Genomic DNA, 27,631 nt, shown 5'->3' with positions numbered 1-27,631 from the left:
TGCTTTACAATAATGCCTCACATTCACTCCGATGTCAGGGTGCTGCCATACAAGGTGCTCACTACACACTGGGCGCAACTAGGGGATTAAAGACCTTGCCGAAGGGCCCTTAGTGATTTTGTGATTTAGTGATTTTCCAGTCAGGCTGGGATTTGAACCGAGGATCTTCTGGTCTCAAGCCCAACGCTTAACCACTAGACCATCATACCCCCCCACCCCCCCAAAAAAATCATTATACTTAAGAAGGCTTTAAATTATGAAACATTTAAATGTGTGAATCTTAAATCCGTAACATTCATTGATAGCAGGACTAAAGCAGGTTCTCTGACCCGGGTCTTGGACTGTCCTGCCTGGTTTCCGTGTCCACCTGCTCGACTCACACCTGATGGTTTCTCAGCTCTTGATTGGCTGAGCACACTTGAGTTAATTAGTAATGGGTGGAGTCAGGAGTTGGAAAACGTGCGGGATGAGGTGCGCTCGTGGAGCAGGGTTCAGATGCCCGGACTAAAGACAGTTTGGGAAAACATGCGAGACAAGAAACGGATGTAAACAGCAAAAGCTGTCATAATAACGACTTCATACAACGTACATATTTATTTTTGTGCTTTTTCTGTCAGAATGGAACTGAACTGTTGACGCTGACTGTTGCGTATCTGTTCTGATTTTGCTGCTGATTTAATGAAGGAATCGCAGACGCCGTGTTTGAATTTGTAGGATTTTCCAGCTGAGGTGCGTTTGATTTCCTCACCTGTGAAATCCTGAGGCCACACAGCCGCTCAAATCCAACTGCACGCATTGCATCTAAACACTGAAATCATCTCTGACTGCAAAAAACATCCATCAACAAAACCATTTTTCCCCAGATGTTCCAACGTCCTGGTGCATTCTTTTTTAAGGCAGTAACTTCATAAACGGAGTCGTTCAGCTGTAATAAACTGCTCATGAAGGAACCTGTTGAGACAGATTTGTGTCGCGATGGTGGTTTGTTGTTTTTTGTTTTTTTTCTTGCATTGTCCATAAATGAAAATGGTTCCTAAAAGCACAATCAGTCGGCATGTTCTGGTGTGAAGGCCGGGTTCTCCACAGGTCCACCTCTGTCTGGGTCCGTTTGGTTTCTACCAGTGTTTGAGTCTGTGGGTTCCGCCTGTGTGGTGCTGAGTTCTGTGGGTGTGAATGCTGGTGGATGAGCACCGCCCTCAGCGCTGTTTGTGTGCGATGACATCGACGCCTGGTCTTCAGCCACCACCCGCCCATTAAGTACCTAGCAACAGGAAGTACAAACAATGCTGTCGGTTCAGAGGCAATCAAAAAAGAATCAAAGACAAGAAGGTGTGAGGACACCAAACACATCACCACTTCTCAGCATTAACGTGACAAGTTTCTCAACACCGCCAGACACACGCACACACACACACACACACACACACACACAAAAATCAGAAAAAGCTGCCCAGATGCCTCTGAGCCCGGAGACGTCGAGCATGCTTGTGGATGAGGTTAACATCAGGATTCATTTCTGCACAGTAAACACTTTGTGACTGTAACTCTGGACTGTCATAATGTAATCCCTCACCTGTGTGGTTATATCAGGTATTGATGAATGACAGTTCCTGATGCAGTGCCGTCTGAGGAGATTGTGAGTGTTCAGTTTAGGTTTGTGGCCTTTATGCACTAAAATTCTTCCAAATTCCTTGAATTGTTTAATGATATTCTGCACTGCTGAAGGAGAAGTATGTAAATCCCTTCTAATGTTTCTTTGAGGAACATTTTTAAATATTTTTATTATTTTTATTTTTATAATAATCTTTCTTTAACTTCTGGATCTGTTCCTAAATGTTTCAAATCTGCAGTGATTAAACCATTATTAAGAAACCTAATCTTGACCCTAGTGTATTGACAAACTATCGGCCGATATCAAATCTATCATTTTTCTCTAAAATTCTGGAAAAAGTGGTGTCACGGCAGCTCGTAGACTATCTTACCGAGAATAATCTCTTTGAGCCACTACAGTCTGCTTTTAGAAAATATCATTCCACAGAGTCGGCACTCACTAAAGTGGTGAATGATCTTCTGCTTACAATGGATTCAGACACCACTACGGTTCTGTTGCTGTTAGATGTCAGTGCTGCATTTGATACAGTGGATCATCATATTCTACTTGATAGGCTGGAAAATCATTTTGGGATTACTGGGAGTGCCCTTGTATGGTTTACATCATACTTGACCAGTCGTTCTCACTGTGTTTTATACAGTAACACTACCTCTAACCTTAGTGACATGAAATTTGGGGTTCCACAGGGGTCTGTTTTAGGCCCTGCTTTTCTCCCTTTATATAGCACCCCTTGGGCATATATTGCGGCATTTTGGGATTAAATTTCACTGCTATGCAGATGATATTCAGTTATACATGCCGATAACTGCTGGTAATCTCGTTCACATAAAATCCTTAGAAGATTGCCATGCAGCAGTGAGAAGTTGGATGTCTACAAACTTCCTACTTTTAAACTCTGATAAGACTGAAATGATGGTTCTTTGTCCAGTGAGACATCGGCATCAATTTGACCAGTTAACGCTCAGCCTCGGCTCGTGTGTCATACATCACACTGACAAAGTGAGGAACCTTGGGGTAATTTTGAATCCTTCGTTGTCCTTTGACCTCCACATTAGAGATATTACAAGGACTGCTTTCTTCCACCTGCAAAATATAGCGAAGATTCGTCCCATCCTGTCTATGGCTGATGCCGAGACCCTGATCCATGCATTTATCTCTTCTAGATTGGACTACTGCAGTGTTCTATTTTCTGGTTTACCGCAGTCTAGCATTAGGGCTCTCCAATTGGTTCAAAATGCTGCAGCCAGACTTTTGAAACGAAGCAGAAAGTTTGACCACATTACACCCATTTTGGCGTCTCTTCACTGGCTTCTGTCCCAGTGAGATCAGATTTTAAGGTTCTGCTACTAACCTATAAAATTATTCATGGACTGGCACCTCCCTACCTAGCTAACCTAATTAAACCTTACGTACCGGCCCGGGCTTTATGTTCTCAGGGTGCAGGACTACTTTGTGTCCCTAAGGTGAATAAGAAGTCTGCGGGTCACAGAGCTTTCTCTTATCACCCCTGTTCTGTGGAATGATCTCCCTGCGTCAATAAAACAGTCAGATTCTGTGGAGATTTTCAAGTCCAGACTTAAGACGCACTTATTTTTTCTTATATATGTCTAGCATACTGGTACAGTTTTGTTTTATGCTTTTTACTCTTTTAAATCATTTTATTAGTAATTGGAGTGGCCCGCGGCCTCAACTTTACCTAAATTCTGGGTCTTTTAGTGAAGTTTAGGGCTAGTGGCTGGCGATCACCTTAGTATTTCTGTTTTTCTTGTTGTTTAATGCTGACAAATTATACAGTATTTTTTGTCTTTCTGATGCCTGATTCTGTTTTTTTTCTCTCTGTTTAAGGTGCAGCTCCATCCAGAGATGGGAGTTGTATTCATGTTGGCGATCCTCCTGTTCTGTGCGCCAATAGCATTTCTTGTATATTCGTCCGTGAATTGTTCTGTGAATTGTTCTGTAATTTGTGTTTGTATCATGGCCCAAGCAGAGGGTCACCCCTTTGAGTCTGGTCTGCTTGAGGTTTCTTCCTCAGAGGGAGTTTTTCCTTACCACTGTTGCTCTGAGGGTTGGTAAGGTTAGACCTTACCTGTGTGAAGCACTTTGAGGCAACTCTGTTGTGATTTGGCGCTATATAAATGAAAATTAATTGAAACTGAAATTTAATTTTCTTGGAGATCCTCTGTCCATCTTTGCTCCTCAAAGACTTAGCCTTTGTACCAAATTATGATCACAATCGCCTGTTTGAAATATGTTCTTTTTTTGTCATTAATTGCCCCGGCCAGACTTTTTTTATGTGTTGCAAGCCTTAAATACAGGAATGATCTATACTGACATGTTGAATAATAAACATGAATACAACAAATGTGACCTTTAGACAAATTGAGTTTGAAACTAATTATTAGACACTCATCGTTCCATGAAGCCTGTGTCATGGTTTGCGATGTTGTTTCCATGAGGCAGTGTCAGGGGGCGGGGTCAGGGTGCTATCACTGAGAGTATTTAAGGCAGACATGCATGTTTGTCACAGCACACGCATGGGCGGTTAAGACATGGGACACCGGTTCCACCACATGCACCAGCATACAGACAAAATGCAGCAAGCCTTTATTCCACTCACCTTTAACTGTCTCATGTTTCTGCAGCGTGCGGTGGCGGCCGTCAGAGGAAAAAGTTCTCATTAGTCAAACTTTTCACACAGACACAGAAAGATATTTCATCTTCGTCCTCGACTTTCACGAACACCAATTCATCAAGTCAGACATGAGGCTGTTAAAGCTAAAGCATGCTAACATAATTAGCATACTGACGCTAGCATGATGTCAGCTGTATCTGGAAAAAGTGCAGCTCTAACAAGAACACGGGTTTCACTGGCATCTTACCAAGAGAGCGCACAGGAAGTCTGGTGATGCTGTGACTTCCTGTGGGCGGCGCTGCAGCTGGCGTGTTGACACTGCGGTGCCGACCATCACACACAAAAAAGTGAGTTCACTACTTCAAAAGCTAAAGAACGTCCGTCTAATGTTTCACCTCACTGCAGGAGACGTTCAGCTTTCTTTGAACTCAGAGTTTCTCTCTTCTACATACAAATCCTGGTGGAGCTTCTGCGTCCATCGTGGACACTTTGTCCCACAGCGTAACAGACAGAAATCTCTCTGTTCTTCTACTTTCTGGCACCTCTGCAAGTTGTTGAACTTCTCTTCCAGACTCCCTGATTGTGGATTCCAGCGATGTTCTCCATGCGGGATCCAGGTCTTTGGCCTGATTAGTCCTGTATCCAGGCATCTCCAGGATGACATATGAGCTCACCGGGCAGGCAGGACAGAGATAAAATCCACAAGCAGACCTTCTGAGGGTATCGTCTGGTACCTCTTCTCATTTGACCTGGTACCTGAAGATTGTTAATATTTTGTTCCCGTCACTGACTTTTCATCAGGTTTCCATGTTATTACTTTAAGGACTCTGACAGGGATTTGAACCCTACACAAATGCACGTTGTTAAAATTTGGAGATAAATAAGCAGTATAGTTGGTGTGACTGAAGGATCGCGCTTGAATGAATGTTGCTGTGCAGTTTTAAGCTGTGAACACACACGATTACCTGCAGGGGTTGGGTCTCTGTTGGGGGGCCACCGCCCTTCCTCATCTGCAGCAGTTCCCAGACCTGAACAATGGCAAAGGCTATCGTAACCCAGGGGGCACCAGAGAGCACCCAGGCGGGTCGAGAAATATCCTCCTGCTCCTGCTGGTGCTTCGTCTTCCTGATGGGTTTGTCGGCGGCCTGGCGGGTCAGCACTGGGCTGCCGGCGGCTGGGTGGCTGTCCACCAGTTCGATGGTGGCAATGGGAACCAGGCTGGACGGTACCGGAATGTTCTCTGCCAGCATTTTATCCTCTGAGACAGATCAGTTTGACAGGAATATCAGATAACACTGACAAAATGGTGAAGATAAAATTTGGAGATTGGAGACAATTAAACAATTTATCAACAGAATATCTAACATCAAATATTTTATTAAAAAAAAAAGATTTATATACTAAAGAAAAAAAATTGACATTTGTCAGATTCTCAAATGTGTTTTATAGTTTGAGATAAAGTAGTTTTAAACTGAGCCCCCCCCCAAAAAAATAGAAAAATTAAACCTGATGAATCCCATATTCATTTTCTACTGGATTTAAACAGCTCTAAACTGATGGTAAAATACTAGTTTAAAACTAGTTTAAGTTGCTTTTGAGTGACTTCAAATTAGTTTTAATGGTTTTAAACAGCAAATTTATTTATAATACGAGCTCGCTCATGGTACAGGGGGTACCAAACAGGAAGTGCCAAATTGTGAGTCCACAGTGAAACAGGAAATGACAAATGTCAACCACTTCCTGGACTGACAGATGAGATCCCATGGAATCTTGTGGGAACTCAGTGGCAAGTTCACAGTGAAACAGGAAGTGCCAAATTTTGAGTCCACCATGAAACAGGAAATGTCAAGTGTTGAACACTTGCTGACATGGGTGGAGCTAGAGCGGAGGCCGGGGTTGCACTGGACTCCCCTGAAATCTGATTGGACACAGATAATTGACATGTCACGGCACCACACGTCTGGTTGAAAAGAGCTGCATTTTCATATTAGTGAGTCACACTGACTGCTAGGTTCCTCCTGTCCAGTAGTTGGTGCTGTGCACCACAAAAAATTCTAGTCCACCTTAACCTCTTAATTTTGCTCTCTGAGTGACACCAGAATGATACATTTCACTTAAAAATACACATGTCACGGAGTGTTTCTCAACTGTACTCAAAAGTATTGGAACACTTGGCATTTCACATATTTGAATTTGTTTATGCCATTTCAATTATAAAAAAAATAATAAATCTAAAGTTATCTTCCTTAAACTCAAACTGAAAGAAAATGTCTACAACTTAATATAAATTAATTAAAAATATAAAATTCAGCTTCCTGATGAAGTGGTGTGGAGGAGGATTTTCTTAAAAAGAAGACCTGAAAGTTCAGCTATAATTTACCAGAAAGTACATTTGAGATGAAAGAAATTTTTGCATTTCTTCATAATTGATGGAAATAAAGTCCAAGATATATTCAGTGGCTTGGAAATGTTCATGTTTCCATCCCCTGACTTGTCTGAAGAAAACTGGCAATAAAACTGATTATTATTTACAGGTTTTATCAAGTTTTAGAGATTTGCTTTCAGTTTGAGTAAGATAATTTTGACTCACTCATCACTCATCTTCAACCACTTATCTGAGATCGGGTTGCGGGGGCAAAGTTCTAGCAGGGGACCCCACACTTCCCTTTCCAGGGCCACATTGACCACCTCTGACTGGGGGATCCCGAGGTGTTCCCAGGCCAGTGTGGAGATATAATCTCTCCACCTAGTCCTGGGTCTTCCTCGGGGTCTCCTCCCAGGTGGATGTACCTGGAACACCTGCATAGGAAGGCACTCAGGAGGCATCCTTACCAGATGCCCGAACAACCTCAGCTGGCTCCTTTCAACACGAAGGAACAGTGGCTCTACTCTGAGCTTCCCAAGGATGACCGAACTTCTCAACCTATCTCTAAGGGAGACACCAGCCACCCTCCTAAGGAAGCCCATTACAGCGGCTTGTACCCGCGATCTAGTTCTTTCGTTCATGACCCAACTCTCATGACCATAGGTGAGAGTAGGAACGAAGACTGACCAGTAGATCGAGAGCTTCAACTTTTGGCCCAGCTCCCTTTTCGTCACAACAGTACAGTAGAGCAAATGCAACACTGTCCCTGCTGCGCCGATTCTCCGGCCAATCTCACGGTCTATTGTCCCCTCACCCATGAGCAAGACCCCGAGGTACTTGAACTACTTCACATGGGGCAAGACCGTATTTCCTACCCGGAGGAGGCAATCCATCGGTTTCCTGCTGAGAACTATAGCCTCAGATTTAGAGGTGCTGATCCTCATCCCAGCTGCTTTACATTCGGTTGCGAACTGATCCAGTGAGTGTTGGAGGTCACCAGCAAATGAAGCCAACAGGACTACATCATCTGCAAAAAGCAGTGATGAAACCCTGAGCCCACGAAACTGGAAGCCCTCCTCCCCCCGACTAAGCCTCGATATCCTGTCCATGAATATATCACAAATAGGATTGGTGACCAGGTGCAGCCCTGGCAGAGGCCAACTCCACTGGAAATGAGTCCGACTTACTGCCGAGCACCCGAACACAGCTCTCGCTTTGTGAGTACAGCGATTGGATGGCCCTGAGAAGGGACCCTCTCAATCCATACTCCCACAGTATCTCCCGGGGTACCCGATCATACGCCTTCTCCAAGTCCACAAAACACATGTAGACTGGATGGGCATACTCCCAGACACCCTCCAGGATCCCTGTGAGAGTGAAGAGCTGATCAGTTGTTCCATGATCAGGACAGAACCCGCATTGTTCCTCTTCAATCAGAGGTTCGACTATCAGCCGACCCTCCTTTCCAGCACCCTGGAGTAGACTTTACCAGGGAGGCTGAGTAGTGTGATGCCCCTGCAGTTGGCACACACTCTCTGGTCCCCCTTTTTAAATATGGGGACCACCACCCCAGTTTGCCACTCCTTAGGCATTGTCCCAGACCTCAACGCAATGTTGTCTCATCCAAGACAATCCCTCCGCACCCAGAGCATTCAGTATTTCTGGACGGATCTCATCAACCCCTGGGGCCTTGCCACTGCAGAGTTGTTTGACTACCTCAGTGACTTCCACCAGGGAAATTGATGAAAATCCTCCATCAGCTTCCAGCTCTGCCCCTACTATAGAGGGTGCTCCAGTCTGATGCAGGAGTTCCACAAAGTGTTCCTTCCAGCGCCGGATTACATCTTCAGTTGAGGTCAACAGACTCCCATCCTTACTGTAGACAGCTTGGATGGTTCCCCATTTTCCCCTCCTGAGGTGCCTCACGGTCCGCCAGAAGCACCTTGGTGCCGACCGAAAGTCCTTCTCTATGGTTGCTGTGATCTCCTCCCACACCTGCTGCAGACCCTACAGCAGAGGCTGCTGCAGTTCGGGCCTGTTGGTACCTTGCAACTCCCTCCGGAGTCCTCCGAGACAACATATCCCGGAAGGACGCCTTGTTTGGCTTCCCTGACCACTGGTGTCCACCACGGTGTTCGAGCGTTGCCACCCCTTGAGGCATGTAAGACCTTCAGGCCACAGCTCCCCGCTGCAGCTTCAGCAATGGAAGCTTTGAACATTGCTCATTCTGGTTCAATGCCCCCAACCTCCACAGGGATGCTAGAAAAGCTGTGCCGGAGGTGTGAGTTGAAGATGTGTCAGACAGTGGGATCCTCCAGACATTCCCAGTTCACCTGCACTACCTGTTTGGGCTTATCAGGTCTGTCCAAAGTCCTCCCCCACCCTCTGATCCAACTCACCACCAGATGGTGATCAGGTGACAGCTCTGCCCCTGTCTTTACCCAAGTGTCCAGAACAGATCAGATGATACAATCACAAAATTGATCATCGATCTTCAGCTTAGGGTACTCTGGTACCATGTACACTTTGAGCATCCTTATGTTTCGAACATGGTGTTCATTATGGACAGTCCGTGACTAGCACAGAAGTCCAATAACAAACGACCATTTGAGTTTAGACCAGGGAGGCCGTTCCTCCCAATCACTCCTCTTCAGGTGTCTCTGTCACTGCCCACGTGTGCACTGAAGTCCCCCAGCAGAACAATGGAGTCCCCCACCATAGCCCCATACAGGACTCCATTCAGGGACACCAAGAAGGCCTAATACTCCAAACTGCTGTCGGTGCATACGCACAAACAACAGTCAGAGTCCCACCCGAAGGCGCAGGAAGGCGACCCTCTCCTCTACCGGGGTAAACTCCAACATAGCAGCGCTCAGCCGGGGACTTGTGAGTATCCCCACACCCGCCCAGCGCCTCACACCCTGGGCAACTCCAGAGAAGAATAAGGTCCAACCCCTATCAAGGAGAGTGGTTCCGGAACCGAGGCTGTGCGTGGAGACGAGGCCCATCAGATCTAACTGGTATCGCTCCACCTCCCGCACAAGCTCCGGCTCCTTCCCCCACAGCGAGGTGACGTTCCACACCCCCAGAGCTAGCCCCTGCCACCCAGGTCTGGTCCCCTGAGGCCCTCAACTTTCACTGCCACCCGTGGGACAGCGTACCCAACACCAGCGGTTCTCCCTGCGGGTGGTGAGCCCACAGGGTGGAGATGGAAGGTCCACATTGCCTTTTTGGGCTGTGCCTGACTGGGTTCTGTGGCAAGCCCAGCCACCAGGTGCTCGCTGACGTGCCCTACATCCAGACCTGGCTCCAGATGGGGGCACATTTCCTCTGCCTCATTTTGTCATGGTGTCTTATGAACCATTCTTAGTCTGGCCCCTCACCTGAGATCAATTTGCCATGGGAGACCCTACCTGGAGCACAAAGGCTCCGGACAACACAGCTCTCAGGTTCATAGCGGCACACAAAACTCTCCACCACAATAAGGTGATGGTTCCCAGGGAGGTAAATAATTGTAGAATTTTTTATTCTTTATATTTTTTGTATTTCTTGTATTTGAAGTGGCATAAACAAATTAAAATGTGTGAAATTCCAAGTGTTCCTATACTTTTGGAGGGCACAGTATCCTAACCTTATGATGAGTGCAAAATGAGTGTGGTATTATTACTGTTTTGTTTAAGAATGTTTAATTTTCACTGTTGCTGCACTTTGTGTCAAATCATAGTCATATCATATATCATATTGATATGACAATATTGAGATACAATAATTTGGCCATATTGTACAGCACTACTGTCAAATATCCAAAAAGTTTAAATATTAATTTACATCTACATTAAAAAATGCTTAAAGCAGCAGGGGGTTAAGAGGGCTGTAATTAGGGGGGTATGGGGGGGGGGGGGCAGAAACTGAAAGGTTTTAGCCATGCTAATGCTCCCCTGAAGCATTTGCTCAATAAACAGTCTGAATGACCTCAGTGACATGGTGAGATGCTGAAGAGCTTCTCTCGACATATGCATATTAGAAATAACAGAAACAGACTAAATTTGAGATACATTGTTTTGAACGTTATTAAAAACAAAGTGAATATCTTTATAGATTTCGAGCAGCTGTTTGGTCAAAAAAGGTCATTTAAAGTTTTTTTCATAATGTTTAAGAAAGTTTGAAGGACATTTTTTTTTCTGACATAAAAATAATAACTATTAGCATAATAATCTGTTTGAAAATGACAAGAGGGGCATATAAAAAATAATCTAAAAAATGGTACAAACAGTAATCAGTTAATGGGAACAATGTGCTTTCATTATATTTTGGTCATTTTAATGCTTTTTCTTCAGTTGATTTTGTTACATTTATAAAGTGTTCCTTCGTGTTTCCAGCCCACACTGTTGCAGTGACTCACTTTAACCATTAGATGTCGCTGTGTTTGAACACTGACTTGAACAGGAGCTCAACTGTTTTCTCACCGTTTCCCTCAGAGAGACACTGAATGAAGGCGAAGACGAGCAGAATGACGAGTGACGCCATTCCGATCCCTCTGAACGTCTCTGCTGCACCTGTAAGCAGCCACCACCAGGGGGCAAAATATGTCAGTAAAATTATTATTCTTTTTGACTGAAATGTTCATATTACGTTTTGGCCTTAAGTTCTTAACTGTGTATTGGACAGTAAGGGGCAGAAAATATAAAACCACCACCGTATGCCATATTATTTTCTGATTGCTCTGTGTTTCTACGGAACTGCAGAGACAGAAATGCATAAATCAGCCTTATGTCTGCTGGATATCAAAGCCCACAGAGCATCAAGAAAGTCTTCACAGTGCTTCACTTTTTCCACATTTTGTTATGTTACAACCTTATTCCAAAATGCATGAAATTCATTTTTTTTTTCAGAATCAGAAAAGCTTTTATTTGCCATGTATCCACAGAATACAAGGAATCTGGCTTCGGTTTGAGCTGCACTCTCTCTGTACGGCATGTATGAATATACACTAAACACTGAATAATTCACAGTGAAAATGTGCAATAAAAAGAATATGTGCAAAGGAGAAACAGACAGAGATTGAAGTTAAACTGTACATGAAGTATATGAATGAGTGAGGTTTTTGGCAGGTTAAGTTGTTCATCAGTGTGATGGTCTGTGGAAAGAAACTGTTCCTGTGTCTGGTTGTTCTGACATACAGAGCTCTGTAACATCAACCAGAGGGGAGGAGTTTAAACAGGGTGTGTCCAGGGTGGGAGGGGTCTGCAGAGATGTTACCAGCTCACTTCTTGTTCCTGGACACACATAAGTCCTGGATGGACTGGCTCCAGTGAGTTTTTATGCAGACCTGACACTTGGTTGAAGCCTGTCATGTATGGAGGCAGAAAGAAACCAAACAGAGATGGAGAAAAAAAAACTTTTCTCATGTTGTTATTATGGGGTGTTGTGAGTAGAATTTTGAATTATTAATATTATTTAATAATTTAGAATTATTTCATCTGTTTTGGAATAAGGTTGTAACATAACAAAATGTGGATAGAGTAAAATGCTGTGAGTACTTTCTGGATGCACTGTAAGTGTGGTGGACACCAAAGCCTAGGTCTGCTGGACATTGAAGCTACTGCTGTTTGTTTACAATTTTTAAAAAACAATCAGCTCCATATTTTTTTAGTTGTCTTGTTGACAATTAGACAAAAAAAGCTGTACCAAAGAAGTTGACAAAGACTCCTCCCACCATGGCCCCACAGCCACGCCCCAGACCAAGGTGCAGACCCTGGAGGATCCCCTGTGCTGAAGTCCTCAGAGCGGGAGGGACGGCGGCGCTCAGAAAGGAAATGCAGGCTGCCCAAACTGAGGCATGGGTAACACCTAAAAGAGACACAGGGACAGACTACGGTCACACCTGGAGCTCACACGGATGAACATCATACAGAATAACAGACAGCATGAGGCCATGCCCAGGCAGCGCCCCAGGCTGCGGCAGTGTCTCACACACGGTGATGTCATTGGCACAGTCAGTCTGGAAATTCAGGTGTGTTCCACTGTCACCATAGAATCAGGCGCTAAACGGGTTTTCACTTGTTTATCTTACAGGGTGTCACCGTTTCCTCAAGGCGGACGCACAAACTGCTACTGTGTTTACTTTTAATTATCTGCTGCTCCACTGACATCAGCGGGAAACACAGTCACGAGCGGCGTCCATACATCCAAATGTGCAGCTAAATTGCCAAAAGCACTAGGAGGCCACAGTCTCCTTTGAACCCTCCGTGATATCACGGGACTTGACCACTTACGGGGGCCTCCATTTAATACAGACACAGCATAACTTCACACAGATAAATGGTGTACTGTTTTGTTTTCCACTGCAATCACCGAAGCAAACGCAAAAAGTTTTTTGGGGGTTTCCAGTGGAGAAGAAAAGATGAAGCGAGTGGGAGACATTGTGTCGGTAAGTGTTAGCCTACACAGCTAACCAGAGTACCTCCGTTCTCTCGCCTGCAAAACCGATTTGACACGTTTGAGCTCTGGATCAGAAACAAACCGCAACAGATGTCCACTTTCCCACCGCATCGTCACTTTTTCTTTGCATTTTCACTTTGTTTGCATGTAATTTGCCCAAAAACCCATTGAAAATGCCGTGGTTTGTAACCCGGAAGTAGAGAAATTACCTCATATGCGTCATATTTTAACCCTTTAGCACCCGCCCCCAAATGAGACGGCGCTGCCCTATTGGGCCCAAACTCCAACAGCACAAATATGGAGGCGGGTTGTGGAATTATCCAGGTGAGGTTAATTAATTAGGTGAAGGTCAAGGTCACTGGGGCCAAATGTCTGATTTTTAGCTCCATAAAGAAGTTGGACAGAAGTTATGTTTTCATCCCTGTTTGTTTGTGAACAACCCACACTTCTTCATATATTGTTATGAAATTTTTACTCAAGATTCATATCCTGATAGGCAAGAAGTGACTCAATTTTCAAGGTCAAAGGTCAAAGTCAGGAAAAATCTTGGAATATAATGCAATGCTGAAATACCCTGTGACATATGAGCATGCAGTCAATGAAAGAGTGTGTAGAAAGAATGTGACCTTTTGACCTCTTAGAATAGGTTCAGGTTAGCCATCTTTGAACTTGTCCAAGGTCTGTGTCCCAAGAATGTTCCCTGTCAATTTGAAGACCATGGCAGTAACAGGACTGGACTTATGCTGAGCACGGACAGATGGACGCAAAGTCTTCACAACATACAATGGCCATATTATGGCCTCGGATAAAAATGAGAAAAATCTGTCTTTTAACACTGAACGAATTTTCATTAATTCATAACTCTGTCAATTAAGAACAAATTTCTTTCATATCTGCAAGTGTTTTGTAGGATGGTATCCTTTATTGACTGAAAAAATTTGATCAGGATCTGATCCAGATTGTGGATTTTGTAGACATTTAAATTTAATACTGAAAAGTCCATTTAATGTATATTTTACATTATTTCTCAATCAAAAGTGCCTCAGTCACTCTCATTTTTCTGTTCTGGATTTACCGAGACCACCAAAATTGGATTGAAGTTCCAGTTTTATGCCTGTTTGTCTTCCAGTTATCAGTCGGAAACCAAGTGCCAAAAAACAACAACAAACTGTGCACAGCGGAGAAAACCAGTGTTTTGTGAAAATTATCTGAAAAAGAATTCAGAAACTGAAAAAGTTGAAAAAAAAAAAGCAAAAATGTGACAACACCACAAAAAACTTTGATTCAAGTACATGAACTAAACCACATCCTCCTGTCATTTGATCACATCTAATGTATCTTATGAAAAGTCACTTCGAACAGGACTTTGACCTTGAAAATTTTTTCAAAGGTAAGATTTTGTAGAATTGGTAACTCGTCTTGGTGGAGGTTTGTGCTCTATGTGCACGGTGCTCGAGCTGTAGCTGCTACCATCTCCATGCTCGCGGGTGCCGTTTACCTGCTTCAGTCAATTTCTTAAATAATTCACTGATCTGGATTAAACTTGGACACATCACACAACAGATGTCAATATACGGAAATCTGTTTCTGGATCGGGATCAGAACCAGATTCAATCAAATCTACATTCTGCGTTATTAGAAAGAGGACAATCGACAGGTGCAATGATGATGTCATTAACGTCAGCGTGCTCGTCCTTGGTGGAAACATTTCATCCCAGTGCTTTTCTGCTTCAGTACTGAAGTTCTGTAGGAGGAACATGCGTCATGTGATCGATAAGAAGGAAAAACACAGCAGTAACCGCTTACACCCGGCTGTGATTGGCTGACGGGCTTAAAGGGAACAAAGACATCATTAAATCAAAACACTTCCTGATGCGTTGATGGGTGTGATAACGTCCATCCAGTACAAACACAATGGTGCTACATTCTGAGCCTTCAGGAGTGCTGCCCCGCCCTCAAACCAGCAGATCCTGCTTCACGGTCGCCATCTGTCAGGAAACCGATGGACTGATAAACGGCCTGTTGGACAAACAATGCGGGTTCCTGCGCAGTTCTCTGGGTCCTAGCTTCCCCTCGGTTCCCTGCAGACACACAGGCTCAGAGGTTACCTTGCAGGATTTCCATGGGCAGGACGGTCCAGGCGTTCTGCAGGTACGAGATGTACAGGTAACGCGCCGTGTTGCAAGCTAAGCCGATGTACAGCACCCTGAGAGGAGAAGAAGAAAAAAAAACAATCACAGGTCACAGCAAAGTTCTTCATTTCTTTAAACATAAACACATTTTGTTTAGTCACATGATTACCAGAGACGGTTCTGATCAACTTTAGCGCCACTTCTGTTCCATTACTATGATTTTTTTTTTTTTTTATTTAAACAAAACTTCACGGAAACATCAGTTATTATGAGAACAAATCACAAAAATAAAGAATAAAAATCATAAATCGTTACTTTCAAACATTTTAGAATATCTGCCATTTTAACAGCACAAATCAATGACAATCATGCAGGAAAATATCTTTAGAATAAAGTGCTGCCAAAACATTTACAGACACTTACACCAAACTGAATGAAATAAAATAAACTCAGACTGCCGCCCTTTAAATTCACAGTGAAAATGAATCTCTCCAATACGACATAAACAAAATAAATACATAAAAGTCTAAACGATGCTGTGCATAATTAAAGACATCATTAAGTACAACTCAACCAAAACAAACAAACAGCCGCAACGACGAGCTTCTGCAGCTGCTGTTAAAGCCACAGCTTCATGGCAGAGCTACACAGAGAAGGATTTTCACACAAAACAGATCAAATCTAGGCTCGCATCACCCATGTGCCTTCTGGCAAACTAGAGCTGGACTTTTACATCTTTTAAAGAAAATCCTTCTCTGTTCCACCCTAAAGCTGTTTAACTGGTGAACACAACAGACAAAAGTTTCACTGTGCAAAGTTCCTCCAGTCACAGCCACAGAAGCCTGTAACTCCCACAGAGCTGTCCGGGCATCTCGGCAGCTTCCCTCACGAGTCACTGAGTTGTTGAGACCCGGCTCCTGCAGACAGATTTACCCTGCTGTACTGACCACGTTTCTTAATAATCAATGTAAGTGCTGTTTGTGGACACGTTACATCGTTTTGACTTTTAGATTTTTATTTTATTTATGTCATGTTGTCCAGATTGTTGTAAACTCTGGACACTCTGTCCCTACCTCATGGTACTCACTTGCCCAGAAGGAAACGTGTGGCCACCCGAACCAAACCATGCAACAAATTCTCCATGAATGCCAACTAGAGCCCGACCGATATATCGGCCGGCCGATATTATCAGCCGGCCAATATTATCGGCCGATATAAGCCCTTTTCAAAGTACTCACTATCAGCCGAAATTTTGCCCATAGAACGCCGATAATTTTTCATAAACAGAACAGTTACTGAAATAATGTTTGTGTCGGCAATGTAAAATGTCCTTGCACCATTTGTCCAGTAGATGGAGCTCTGACTCCATTCAACTGAGAGCTGCTTACACCCTGCTTAAATGTGTTCATCACTGGCCCCCCGTAGTTCGCCGTCACACTGCACTGATCGGCTGACAAAAGCATACAAGTAAGTTTATAAGGATCTTGTTTGTAATAACTTTGCGATTACATTCACCCCACATTTCTCCCGTTTCAGTTCAACTCAGTTTGATTAACCCAGTTTATGTAGTAATGTGTCAAATGTGCTTCATTGCGTCGGTCACACTTTTTATTAAGCCCACGTTGTGTAGACCTTATTTCTAGCATGAAAAACGTTCGTCTACTGCGAAGAGGTCGAAACATTCAGATTCACTGGTCATCCGGAAGGGTTCTGGGAATTACTGCCATTCGCCATTAAACCTCTGGGGCCGACGCCGTCGTATACGACGGCTGGGACCAAGCTTTACTAAATTGTAAATAACTTGTCAATCGTATTTCAGCTTTTAGCTCACACCTTTTTTATTAAGGGTCCAAAAAAGAACATTTTATTCATTTAAAAAAATAATAATAATACCCGCTGATTTATCAACTATCGCCGAATTAGCCGATTTATCGATTATCTGCATTTTTTTTCATCCAAATATCGTTATCGGCATTGGCCTCAAAAAATCCATATCAGTCGGGCTTTAATGCCAACTGGGCCCAAATGTCACCCAGCAAGACCTACATGAAGCCAACCAAATCAAATCAAATCAAATCAAATCAACTTTATTTATATAGCACCAAATCACAACAAACAGTTGCCCCAAGGCGCTTTATATTGTAAGACAAGGCCATACAATAATTACGGAAAAACCCCAACGGTCAAAACGACCCCCTGTGAGCAAGCACTTGGCGACAGTGGGAAGGAAAAACTCCCTTTTAACAGGAAGAAACCTCCAGCAGAACCAGGCTCAGGGAGGGGCAGTCTTCTGCTGGGACTGGTTGGGGCTGAGGGAGAGAACCAGGAAAAAGACATGCTGTGGAGGGGAGCAGAGATCAATCACTAATGATTAAATGCAGAGTGGTGCATACAGAGCAAAAAGAGAAAGAAACACTCAGTGCATCATGGGAACCCCCCAGCAGTCTAAGTCTATAGCAGCATAACTAAGGGATGGTTCAGGGTCATCTGATCCAGCCCTAACTATAAGCTTTAGCAAAAAGGAAAGTTTTAAGCCTAATCTTAAAAGTACAGAGGGTGTCTGTCTCCCTGATCTGAATTGGGAGCTGGTTCCACAGGAGAGGAGCCTGAAAGCTGAAGGCTCTGCCTCCCATTCTACTCTTACAAATCCTAGGAACTACAAGTAAGCCTGCAGTCTGAGAGCGAAGCGCTCTATTGGGGTGATATGGTACTATGAGGTCCCTAAGATAAGATGGGACCTGATTATTCAAAACCTTACAAGTAAGAAGAAGAATTTTAAATTCTATTCTAGAATTAACAGGAAGCCAATGACGAGAGGCCAATATGGGTGAGATATGCTCTCTCCTTCTAGTCTCTGTCAGTACTCTAGCTGCAGCATTTTGAATTAACTGAAGGCTTTTCAGGGAACTTTTAGGACAACCTGATAATAATGAATTACAATAGTCCAGCCTAGAGGAAATAAATGCATGAATTAGTTTTTCAGCATCACTCTGAGACAAGACCTTTCTAATTTTAGAGATATTGTGCAAATGCAAAAAAGCAGTCCTACATATTTGTTTAATATGTGCATTGAATGACATATCCTGATCAAAAATGACTCCAAGATTTCTCACAGTATTACTAGAGGTCAGGGAAATGCCATCCAGAGTAAGGATCTGGTTAGACACCATGTTTCTAAGATTTGTGGGGCCAAGTACAATAACTTCAGTTTTATCTGAGTTCAACCAAGAAGGCTTGAACGGGTTGCAGTACTGACACCACAAGATATGGTGATTCTGTTGTGAAGTTTTCTGTTTAGTTTTCACTGTGAGTTTAAAGGGCATCATTTTAATATAAAGCAGCCTGAATTATCATTTTTAATCACACTCGAGGGTACACAAGTGTTTTTGGCAGCACTGTAACAACACACAGGAGTTAATATCTGCTGAAACAGATGACATTTATCTGCTTTGCTAAAGTTTAATTACTGTTTTATTTTAGATCATCAGGATCATTGTATCTCTGAATTATAAACCAAACCACAGATAGGGATCCTGAAATATCACATTATTTTTATTATGCAGTAATATTTGTAACAAAAACAGTTTCAAAAAGTAAAATAAAATGATAAAACAGATTCTGCACATTTTTAACTATCAACCAAGTTTTAAAAAAAGACTTTTTTTGCAAACACAGTTTTTTGGACCTTGATAGACATAAGGACTCAAAAGTTTGCTGTCTGTTGTTTTTTTGTGGTATTTACTTACAGACACAGCTATGTAGAAATACTATTTCTATGTCACCAATTTTATATTATTAGAAATATTACAGAACTGAGAAAGATTATAGAGTCAAAATGGAATCTGGATAAAGAAAAAATGAGTTCAGGAATGAAAACCAAACTATTTGCCTGTATCTGACCCAGAATGTAACGGGTTCGAGTGCTTTCCCATCAACAAACGCTGGAAGTGAAACCAGACAAAACAAAATAAAACCTCTTTGACATTAACAATAAAATAACTTTCAGATGAGATTCTGCAGCCGTTTGTTTTCCTGAAGGATTTGTCAGATCAGTTTCCTGCATCTCAGAAGCGCTCAGACAGACGGGCTTTTATTAGTATTGATTAATCATTATCTTGTGTCGTGTGTCTGTGTGCAGCTCGAGGACGCCGTGGCTGAAATCCAACACCGGCCTCTCAGATGTCACTAAGCATCAGTGACGTCACTGTTCCAGAGAGACCAGCTCACTGCTCAGCTGTCACACACGCACACACACACACACACACACACACACACACTCAGCAGGGGCTGCAGTGAGTCTCCAGATGTTTTGTGTTATTGTTGTCGATTTGTTTGCAGCATTACACAAAACATTAAGAACTGGTTTGCGTTAACGTGCACGTTGGCGTGCTGCAGGTTAACGCTGTTGCTCGAGCGGCTGTTCACAAAATAACTCTGAAACAGGTCAACAGATCTTTAAAAACTTGGTCAGAATATTCCCTCCTGGAGCTGATTGGTCAAAGGTCAAGGTCATCAAAAGTACATCCGTAAAACACATTTTCCTTTGAAATTTTCACAACTGATGAAACTCCAGAGAGGAGGTGAAATGAACATCAATCAAACCTGCGTGTGCAGGATGATGTGCGATCAGATGGTTAAGTCTCACATAGAAGAGAAACTTTTAAATTAAAAAAAGGCTGGACAGCAGGAAATGGTTGTTTTTTTGTTTTTGTTTTTTTCCAGAACCGATTCTGCAGAAGCCCTGAAAAATGTGTTTTGGAGCAAGAAACATTTTTACATAAAAACGACTACATTTTGTTGAGGATTTGGGAAGTTATTACACTTTCTTTTCTTTAATGTTGTGAAACGTGGCGTTTTGAAGCGGTGCAGATGACTCCACTCACACGAGTGCCTAGGGCTGGTTTTTGTGGGGTTTTTTGTCTTTGTTATTTTTGTACTTTTGCACATCAAAATGTCTCTGCAGAGACAATAAAGTATCTTTGATGTAACTGATCTGACTTGAAATGGTCCAAAATTGTAGACTTTGGACCGTCTGTGACTGAATGTTCTGGAGTTTGTGGATATTATCGGTTGACTTCATGAGATTAATAAATGGAATACTTGTGACAGAGTCGACTGTTTGGTGGTCAAACAAGGTCAACACATATGCTACACAATTATGATAACTAACCATAACAGATAGTGCAAACTACTCCTTTTTATAACCATATTAACTCAATAAGTTGCATCGCTTTTTACCAAAATTGAAGCAACTTTAACTTTTGACCAATGTGCAAACTGAAACAGAACTTTGTCCCTATTTTTGCTGTTTTTCAGTTCAATTCATTTATGTGTCTTTATTGTCATTGTACACTTAATATAGTGAAATTACACACATCCCTTGTTGCTACAAAATGAATAAAAAAAAACAGTGTAAATGTACTGTATAAAAGCATAGAATAAAATGTCAGTATTGCAGTACTGGTGTATGTGTGTACTCAATGTTTTACATTCAGCCAGTCCCACACGACCACACTGGATATTACACACAGAAGCCGAGTTTCTAAGGCACTGAGTGTGATTATTGCTTTGGGATAAAAACTATTTTTAATCTATTTGTTGGGGTTTTGTTCAAGGGCAATCGTTCAAACAGCAAGTGTCCAGGATGAGTTGGATCTGTTATGACATTACATACCCTGATAACTCCAGAACATTCAGTCACAGATAGTCCAAACTATACCTTTTTGGGATCTTTATGATCAGATAAATAATCTGGTTTTACTTTTCAATATGACTGAAGATATTTTTAATGTTAACCTGTGTGTTACTCTTCACTGATGCCTACCAGGCTACAGCTGCCACCTGGGATGGCCACCATACATAACTCTAGGGATAAATACCTAGTAAATTCTGGGTGGTAAGGTCTGCCACCCTACGAGAAAACAACATGCCCACTTTTCAGGAATCTGACACATGGCTGCTTATTTAGACAAAATTATCTCTACTGGTTTATTTTCTTGTGCATTAGATTTATGTTATATACTGCAGTTTTATTTCATCCAACAAAAGTGTTTTTTTGTTTTTTTTAATAATTGTGTCCTGCACACAAATTAGTGGAGACTGAAGTAAAATCTGTCATAATTTTGAAGGATTGTCACTTCAGCTTTCAGGCTCCTCTCCTGTGGAACCAGCTCCCAATTCAGATCAGGGAGACAGACACCCTCTCTACTTTTAAGATTAGGCTTAAAACTTTCCTTTTTGCTAAAGCTTATAGTTAGGGCTGGATCAGGTGACCCTGAACCATCCCTTGGTTATGCTGCTATAGACTTAGACTGCTGGGGGGTTCCCATGATGCACTGAGTGTTTCTTTCTCTTTTTGCTCTGTATGCACCACTCTGCATTTAATCATTAGTGATTGATCTCTGCTCCCCTCCACAGCATGTCTTTTTCCTGGTTCTCTCCCTCAGCCCCAACCAGTCCCAGCAGAAGACTGCCCCTCCCTGAGCCTGGTTCTGCTGGAGGTTTCTTCTGTTAAAAGGGAGTTTTTCCCTTCCCACTGTCGCCAAGTGCTTGCTCATAGGGGGTCGTTTGACCATTGGGGTTTTTCTGTGATTATTGTATGGCTTTTGCCTTACAATATAAAGCGCCTTGGGGCAACTGTTGCTGTGATTTGGCGCTATATAAATAAAATTGATGATGAATTGATGAATTGATGAAAAATATCTATAGTCTGTATCAATCCAACAACCAGATAACCAACTGCTTGGATTTATGGTCCAGAATCTGCAGAACTGTTAAGCCCAGAAAGACTGAGTCCAGATTACCTGACGTGTCCGACCAGCTCAATGAACTTGTGGCTGGTGAAGTAGGCGACCAGCTCAGAGATGTGGCTGAGAACAGAACAGACCCCAAACAGGGTGGTGGTCCCGTTCAGGTCCTCCAAGTGCCAGTACAGGAAGCTGAACACAAAGCCGTAGCCAAAGCCCATGAACCAGGCCACGAACAGAACCGAGCTGTACCGCACACTGCACAGCAGCTTCAGGAGGTCACTGTAGTGGAAATCCAGAACAACCTCTGGGCCGGCGGACGTCTGATCAGAGGAGTCCATCTTCGGCACTGCTGCAGAACTGTTAGTCACTTCCTCCACCCCCTCTGGAAGGTCCTGCTGCCGGTCTTCTGGTTTTTCAAAGTAGAACTGAGTAGCCACGATGAAGGCGATGCCCATCAGCACGCCAAAGACGATAAAGGCAATCTGGTAGTTGTGGTAGTCAGGCAGGATGCAGCCCAGGCTGTCAATCACCACATTGATTCGAGTATGGTCAATCCAGATGCCCACGAGAAGCATGGCCAGGCCCCAGCCCAGCGATCCCCACATCCTCTGCAGGCCGTAACGATCTCGGGCTTGACCCAGGTACTGCAGCGTGGCCGTGTCCACGATAGTCACTGCAGGAGCACTGAAGAACTCGCCCACGATGATGACCAGCAGGATCATCAGGAAGATGTTCTCCACCTGGTCCTGGTTGTAGATGATCTGGTCTCCTGTGGGTTTACCTGGAGTAGTTGAGGTGGTGGTACGAGTCGTGGGTGGTAGGGTGGTATGGTTGGCGGTGGCGTTCTTCAGCTTATAGGTAGCCAGTGTTGCAGAGGCATTGTTCAGCTTGTGGGGACCCAAAGTCATGGTGGCGTTGGTACTTCGTTTGTGCCTGTAGTGAACTTTATCAACATTAAGATGAACGGGGAAATATGAGAAGCTCCGGCGACTTCTTCTGCGTTCGGTCAAGTTGCTCAAAAAGGTTTGGTTATCAGGTGGAAGTGCCGTCAGCGGTGGCAGCGGAGTTGCACCTCCAACCCCAGTATGCTGGCACGTCATCTCAGCCGGTGGGACGAACCCAATCCCGAAGTTAAAGACCAGCCAGCAAAGCACAGAAAACAGCAGCACAGCCTTCCCCTTCTTGAAGCGGTCAGCTACCACACCCCAGAAGGGGGCGCTGCAAAACTCTATGAAGTAGCGGATGCCGACAAGCAACCCGCTGCGGCTGGCTGACATGCCAAGCTGCTTGTAGTAAACCGCCAGCAGAGGGTGCAGCGAGCCGTAGGCCGCGTAGAAGAAGAAGTAGAAGATTTTAGAGACCAGGAGGTGTTGGTTGATGTGAAGGCACATCCGCGCACAGCAGTTGACGGTGTCAGACTGTGTGACGGGAGGCTGTTCAGGGGGTGTGGCCAAGGTAGGCATGACCCCCCGATGGTCACACACCTCCAACGACAGACTGTTGAATGACTCAGCCAATACATACTTCTTTTTCTGCTCCTCCTCATCGTCTGTCAGGATGGCAACCTTGTCGTCAGCTGCCATATCTGGAAGACCAGAATGAGAAGGTCAGGCATAACGGGAGCAACGGTACAAGCGAAAAAAAACTGTAACCTGTTGTCAACTATTGCTGGGTAGTTGACATTAACTTGTTAACTATCAGTCTGTCACTGACAGCAGCCTGTTATTAACTATCAGCTAGTCACTGACAGTTTACCTGTTATTCATGATCAGTCACTCAAAGTAACCTGTTTTTAACTATCAGTCGGCCACTGACTGTAACCTGTTAACCGTCACTCGGGTACTGACAGTAACGTGTTGTTAACCATCAGTCGGTCACTGACGGTAATCTGTTGCTAGCTATCGTGGGTAACTGACAGTAACCTGTTGCTAACTATCAGTCAGCAACTGACAATAACCTGTTGTTGACTATAGATCGATCACTGATGGTAACCTGTTTTAATTCTCACCTGTTGTTAACTGTAGATTGGTCAATGACAGTAATCTGTTGTTAACTATGTCACTGATGGTAACCTTTTGCTAACTATCATTCACTGATAATAACCTGTTAACTATAAGTCAGTCATTGACAGTAACCTGTTGTTAACTATAGGTCAGTCACTGATGATAACATGTTGTTAACTATCAACCTGTCACTGACCGTAACCTGTTACTAACGTCCAGTTGGTCACTAACAGTAGCCTGTTATTAACTACCAGTCCGTCACTGACATTAACCTGTTAACTATCAGTCTGTCACTGACCGTAACCTGTTATTAACTACCAGTCCGACACTGACATTAACCTGTTAACTATCAGTCTGTCACTGACAGCAACCTGTTATTAACTGTGTTATTGACAGTAACCTGTTGTGAACTATCAGTTACTGAGGATAACTTGTTAACTATCAGCCACTGACAGCAACCTGTTATTAACTATCAGTCAGTCACTGACAGTTTACCTGTTATTCATGATCAGTCACTCAATGTAACCTGTTGTTAACTGTCACTCGGCCATTGACCGTAACCTGTTAATCGTCACTCGGTTGCTGACAGTAATGTGTTGTTAACTGTCAGTCAGCCACTGACAATAACTGGTTTGACTATAGGTTGACCACTAATGGTAACTCAATGTTAACTATCACTGACAGTAACCTGTTGTTAACTATCTGTCACTGACAGTAAGGTCAGTCATTGACAGTAACCTGTTAACTATAGGCTGGTCACTGATGGTAACCTGTTGTTAACTATCAGATGGCCATTGACCGTAACCTGTTAACCGTTACTCGGTTACTACAGTAACATGTTGTTAACTGTCAGTCAGCCACTGACAATAACTGGTTGTTGACTATAGGTTGACCACTAATGGTAACCCAATGTAACTATCACTGACAGTAACCTGTTGTTAACTATCTGTTACTGACAGTGAGGTCAGTCATTGATGGTAACCTGTTGTTAACTATAGGTTGATCACTGACAATAACTGGTTGTTGACTACAGGTTGACCACTAACGGTACCCCAATGTAACTATCACTGACAGTAACCTGTTGTTAACTATCTGTTACTGACAGTAAGGTCAGTCATTGATGGTAACCTGTTGTTAACTATAGGTTGATCACTGATGGTAACCTGTTGTTGACTATAGGTTGATCACTGAGGGTACTAACCTGTTGTTGACTATAGGCCGATCACTGATGGTAACCTGTTGGTAACTATCAGTCTGTCACTGACTGTAACCTGTTATTAACTACCAGTTGGTCACTAACAGTAGCCTGTTATTAACTACCAGTCCGCCACTGACATTAGCCTGTTAACTATCAGCCTGTCACTGACCGTAACCTGTTACTAACATCCAGTTGGTCACTAACAGTAGCCTGTTATTAACTACCAGTCCGTCACTGACATTAACCTGTTAACTATCAGTCTGTCACTGACCGTAACCTGTTATTAACTACCAGTCCGTCACTGACATTAACCTGTTAACTATCAGTCTGTCACTGACAGCAACCTGTTATTAACTGTGTTATTGACAGTAACCTGTTGTGAACTATCAGTTACTGAGGATAACTTGTTAACTATCAGCCACTGACAGCAACCTGTTATTAACTATCAGTCAGTCACTGACAGTTTACCTGTTATTCATGATCAGTCAATGTAACCTGTTGACCGTAACCTGTTAATCGTCACTCGGTTACTACAGTAACGTGTTGTTAACTGTCAGTCAGCCACTGACAATAACTGGTTGTTGACTATAGGTTGACCACTAATGGTAACCCAATGTAACTATCACTGACAGTAACCTGTTGTTAATTATCTGTTACTGACAGTGAGGTCAGTCATTGATGGTAACCTGTTGTTAACTATAGGTTGATCACTGACAATAACTGGTTGTTGACTATAGGTTGACCACTAATGGTAACCCAATGTAACTATCACTGACAGTAACCTGTTGTTAACTATCTGTTACTGACAGTAAGGTCAGTCATTGATGGTAACCTGTTGTTAACTATAGGTTGATCACTGACGGTAACCTGTTGTTGACTATAGGTTGATCACTGATGGTAACCTGTTGTTAACTATAGGTTGATCACTGACAATAACTGGTTGTTGACTATAGGTTGACCACTAATGGTAACCCAATGTAACTATCACTGACAGTAACCTGTTGTTAACTATCTGTTACTGACAGTAAGGTCAGTCATTGATGGTAACCTGTTGTTAACTATAGGTTGATCACTGACGGTAACCTGTTGTTGACTATAGGTTGATCACTGATGGTAACCTGTTGTTAACTATCTGTTACTGACAGTAAGGTCAGTCATTGATGGTAACCTGTTGTTAACTATAGGTTGATCACTGACGGTAACCTGTTGTTAACTATAGGTTGATCACTGACAATAACTGGTTGTTGACTATAGGTTGACCACTAATGGTAACCCAATGTAACTATCACTGACAGTAACCTGTTGTTAACTATCTGTTACTGACAGTAAGGTCAGTCATTGATGGTAACCTGTTGTTAACTATAGGTTGATCACTGACGGTAACCTGTTGTTGACTATAGGTTGATCACTGATGGTAACCTGTTGTTAACTATCTGTTACTGACAGTAAGGTCAGTCATTGATGGTAACCTGTTGTTAACTATCTGTTACTGACAGTAAGGTCAGTCATTGATGGTAACCTGTTGTTAACTATAGGTTGATCACTGACGGTAACCTGTTGTTGACTATAGGTTGATCACTGACGGTAACCTGTTGTTAACTATAGGTTGATCACTGACGGTAACCTGTTGTTGACTATAGGTTGATCACTGATGGTAACCTGTTGTTAACTGTTACTGACAGTAAGGTCAGTCATTGATGGTAACCTGTTGTTAACTATAGGTTGATCACTGACGGTAACCTGTTGTTAACTATAGGTTGATCACTGACGGTAACCTGTTGTTGACTATAGGTTGATCACTGATGGTAACCTGTTGTTAACTGTTACTGACAGTAAGGTCAGTCATTGATGGTAACCTGTTGTTAACTATAGGTTGATCACTGACGGTAACCTGTTGTTAACTATAGGTTGATCACTGATGGTACTAACCTGTTATTGACTATAGGTTGATCACTGACGGTAACCTGTTAACTAGCCTGTTAACTTTATCAGTCACCTGCTGTCAACGCGGAAATCGGCCGTCATTCTGAACAATAGTGAAGACAGTTTTATCCAAAAAAATGTGCTAATTCACGGAGTTTAATAATAAAAACAGAATATGTTCATGTTAAATTGTGTTTCTTTCCAAAGATACGTGAAATCCGCTTCCAGCCGGAAGAATTGAATGAAAACGTTTAGCTTAATTTTTATAACTCTATTAAACCAAATAAAGACATTAAAAGCGGAACAAAATAAGAATATTTTAAATGAACGGATTTTCTCACCTTTTCAGGTCACAGCTCCCATTAAAGTACAAAAACACACTTTATGTTCTCTCCGCGCGCGCGCATTTCTCTCATCAAACTCTCAGAATTGTAACTTCTGACAATTGGAAAGTGTTTAAAATCCCCGTTTATAGCTTAATATGTTACAGAATATATTTAAAATAAAGTCATAATATGAAGGAAAACAGGAAGTCGACAGACCGACGCTCCACCTGTGCGCAAGACCCACACGCCA

General features: G+C 42.9%; 1 protein-coding gene and 1 long non-coding RNA gene across 7 annotated transcripts in view; one reads left to right on the top strand and one right to left on the bottom strand.

The window, feature by feature from the left end:
- Nucleotides 1-11,910, top strand: part of LOC117518120 — a 23,615-nt gene extending 11,705 nt beyond the window's left edge. Inside the window, exon 3 of the long non-coding RNA XR_004562919.1 lies at nucleotides 11,668-11,910. This is a non-coding gene — a long non-coding RNA (uncharacterized LOC117518120). The remainder of the gene's footprint in view (nucleotides 1-11,667) is intronic.
- mfsd6a (major facilitator superfamily domain containing 6a) lies at nucleotides 112-27,631 on the bottom strand. 6 transcript variants are annotated; one of them, XM_034179155.1, is made up of 8 exons: nucleotides 27,397-27,631; nucleotides 22,813-23,516; nucleotides 21,986-22,776; nucleotides 15,159-15,256; nucleotides 12,298-12,459; nucleotides 11,076-11,165; nucleotides 5,210-5,502; nucleotides 112-1,261 (listed from the first exon to the last, which is right to left on the bottom strand). In XM_034179155.1, the coding sequence occupies exons 2-8, from the start codon at nucleotides 23,512-23,514 to the stop codon at nucleotides 1,046-1,048; spliced, it is 2,352 nt and encodes a 783-aa protein (XP_034035046.1). In that variant the 5' UTR covers nucleotides 23,515-23,516; nucleotides 27,397-27,631; the 3' UTR covers nucleotides 112-1,045. The 6 variants fall into 6 exon arrangements, 5 of the variants coding, with proteins under 5 accessions (XP_034035046.1, XP_034035039.1, XP_034035066.1 ...); XR_004562918.1 differs by adding an exon at nucleotides 4,230-5,000 and having other exon boundaries at nucleotides 1,134-1,261; nucleotides 21,986-23,516; XM_034179175.1 differs by adding an exon at nucleotides 4,230-4,248 and having other exon boundaries at nucleotides 1,152-1,261; nucleotides 21,986-23,516.

This window comes from Thalassophryne amazonica, chromosome 1, assembly GCF_902500255.1.
Source record: "Thalassophryne amazonica chromosome 1, fThaAma1.1, whole genome shotgun sequence".
NCBI classification, from domain to species: domain Eukaryota; kingdom Metazoa; phylum Chordata; class Actinopteri; order Batrachoidiformes; family Batrachoididae; genus Thalassophryne; species Thalassophryne amazonica.
The sequence above is the reverse complement of the archived record's forward strand: the minus strand, read 5'-3'. Positions and strand labels throughout refer to the sequence as shown.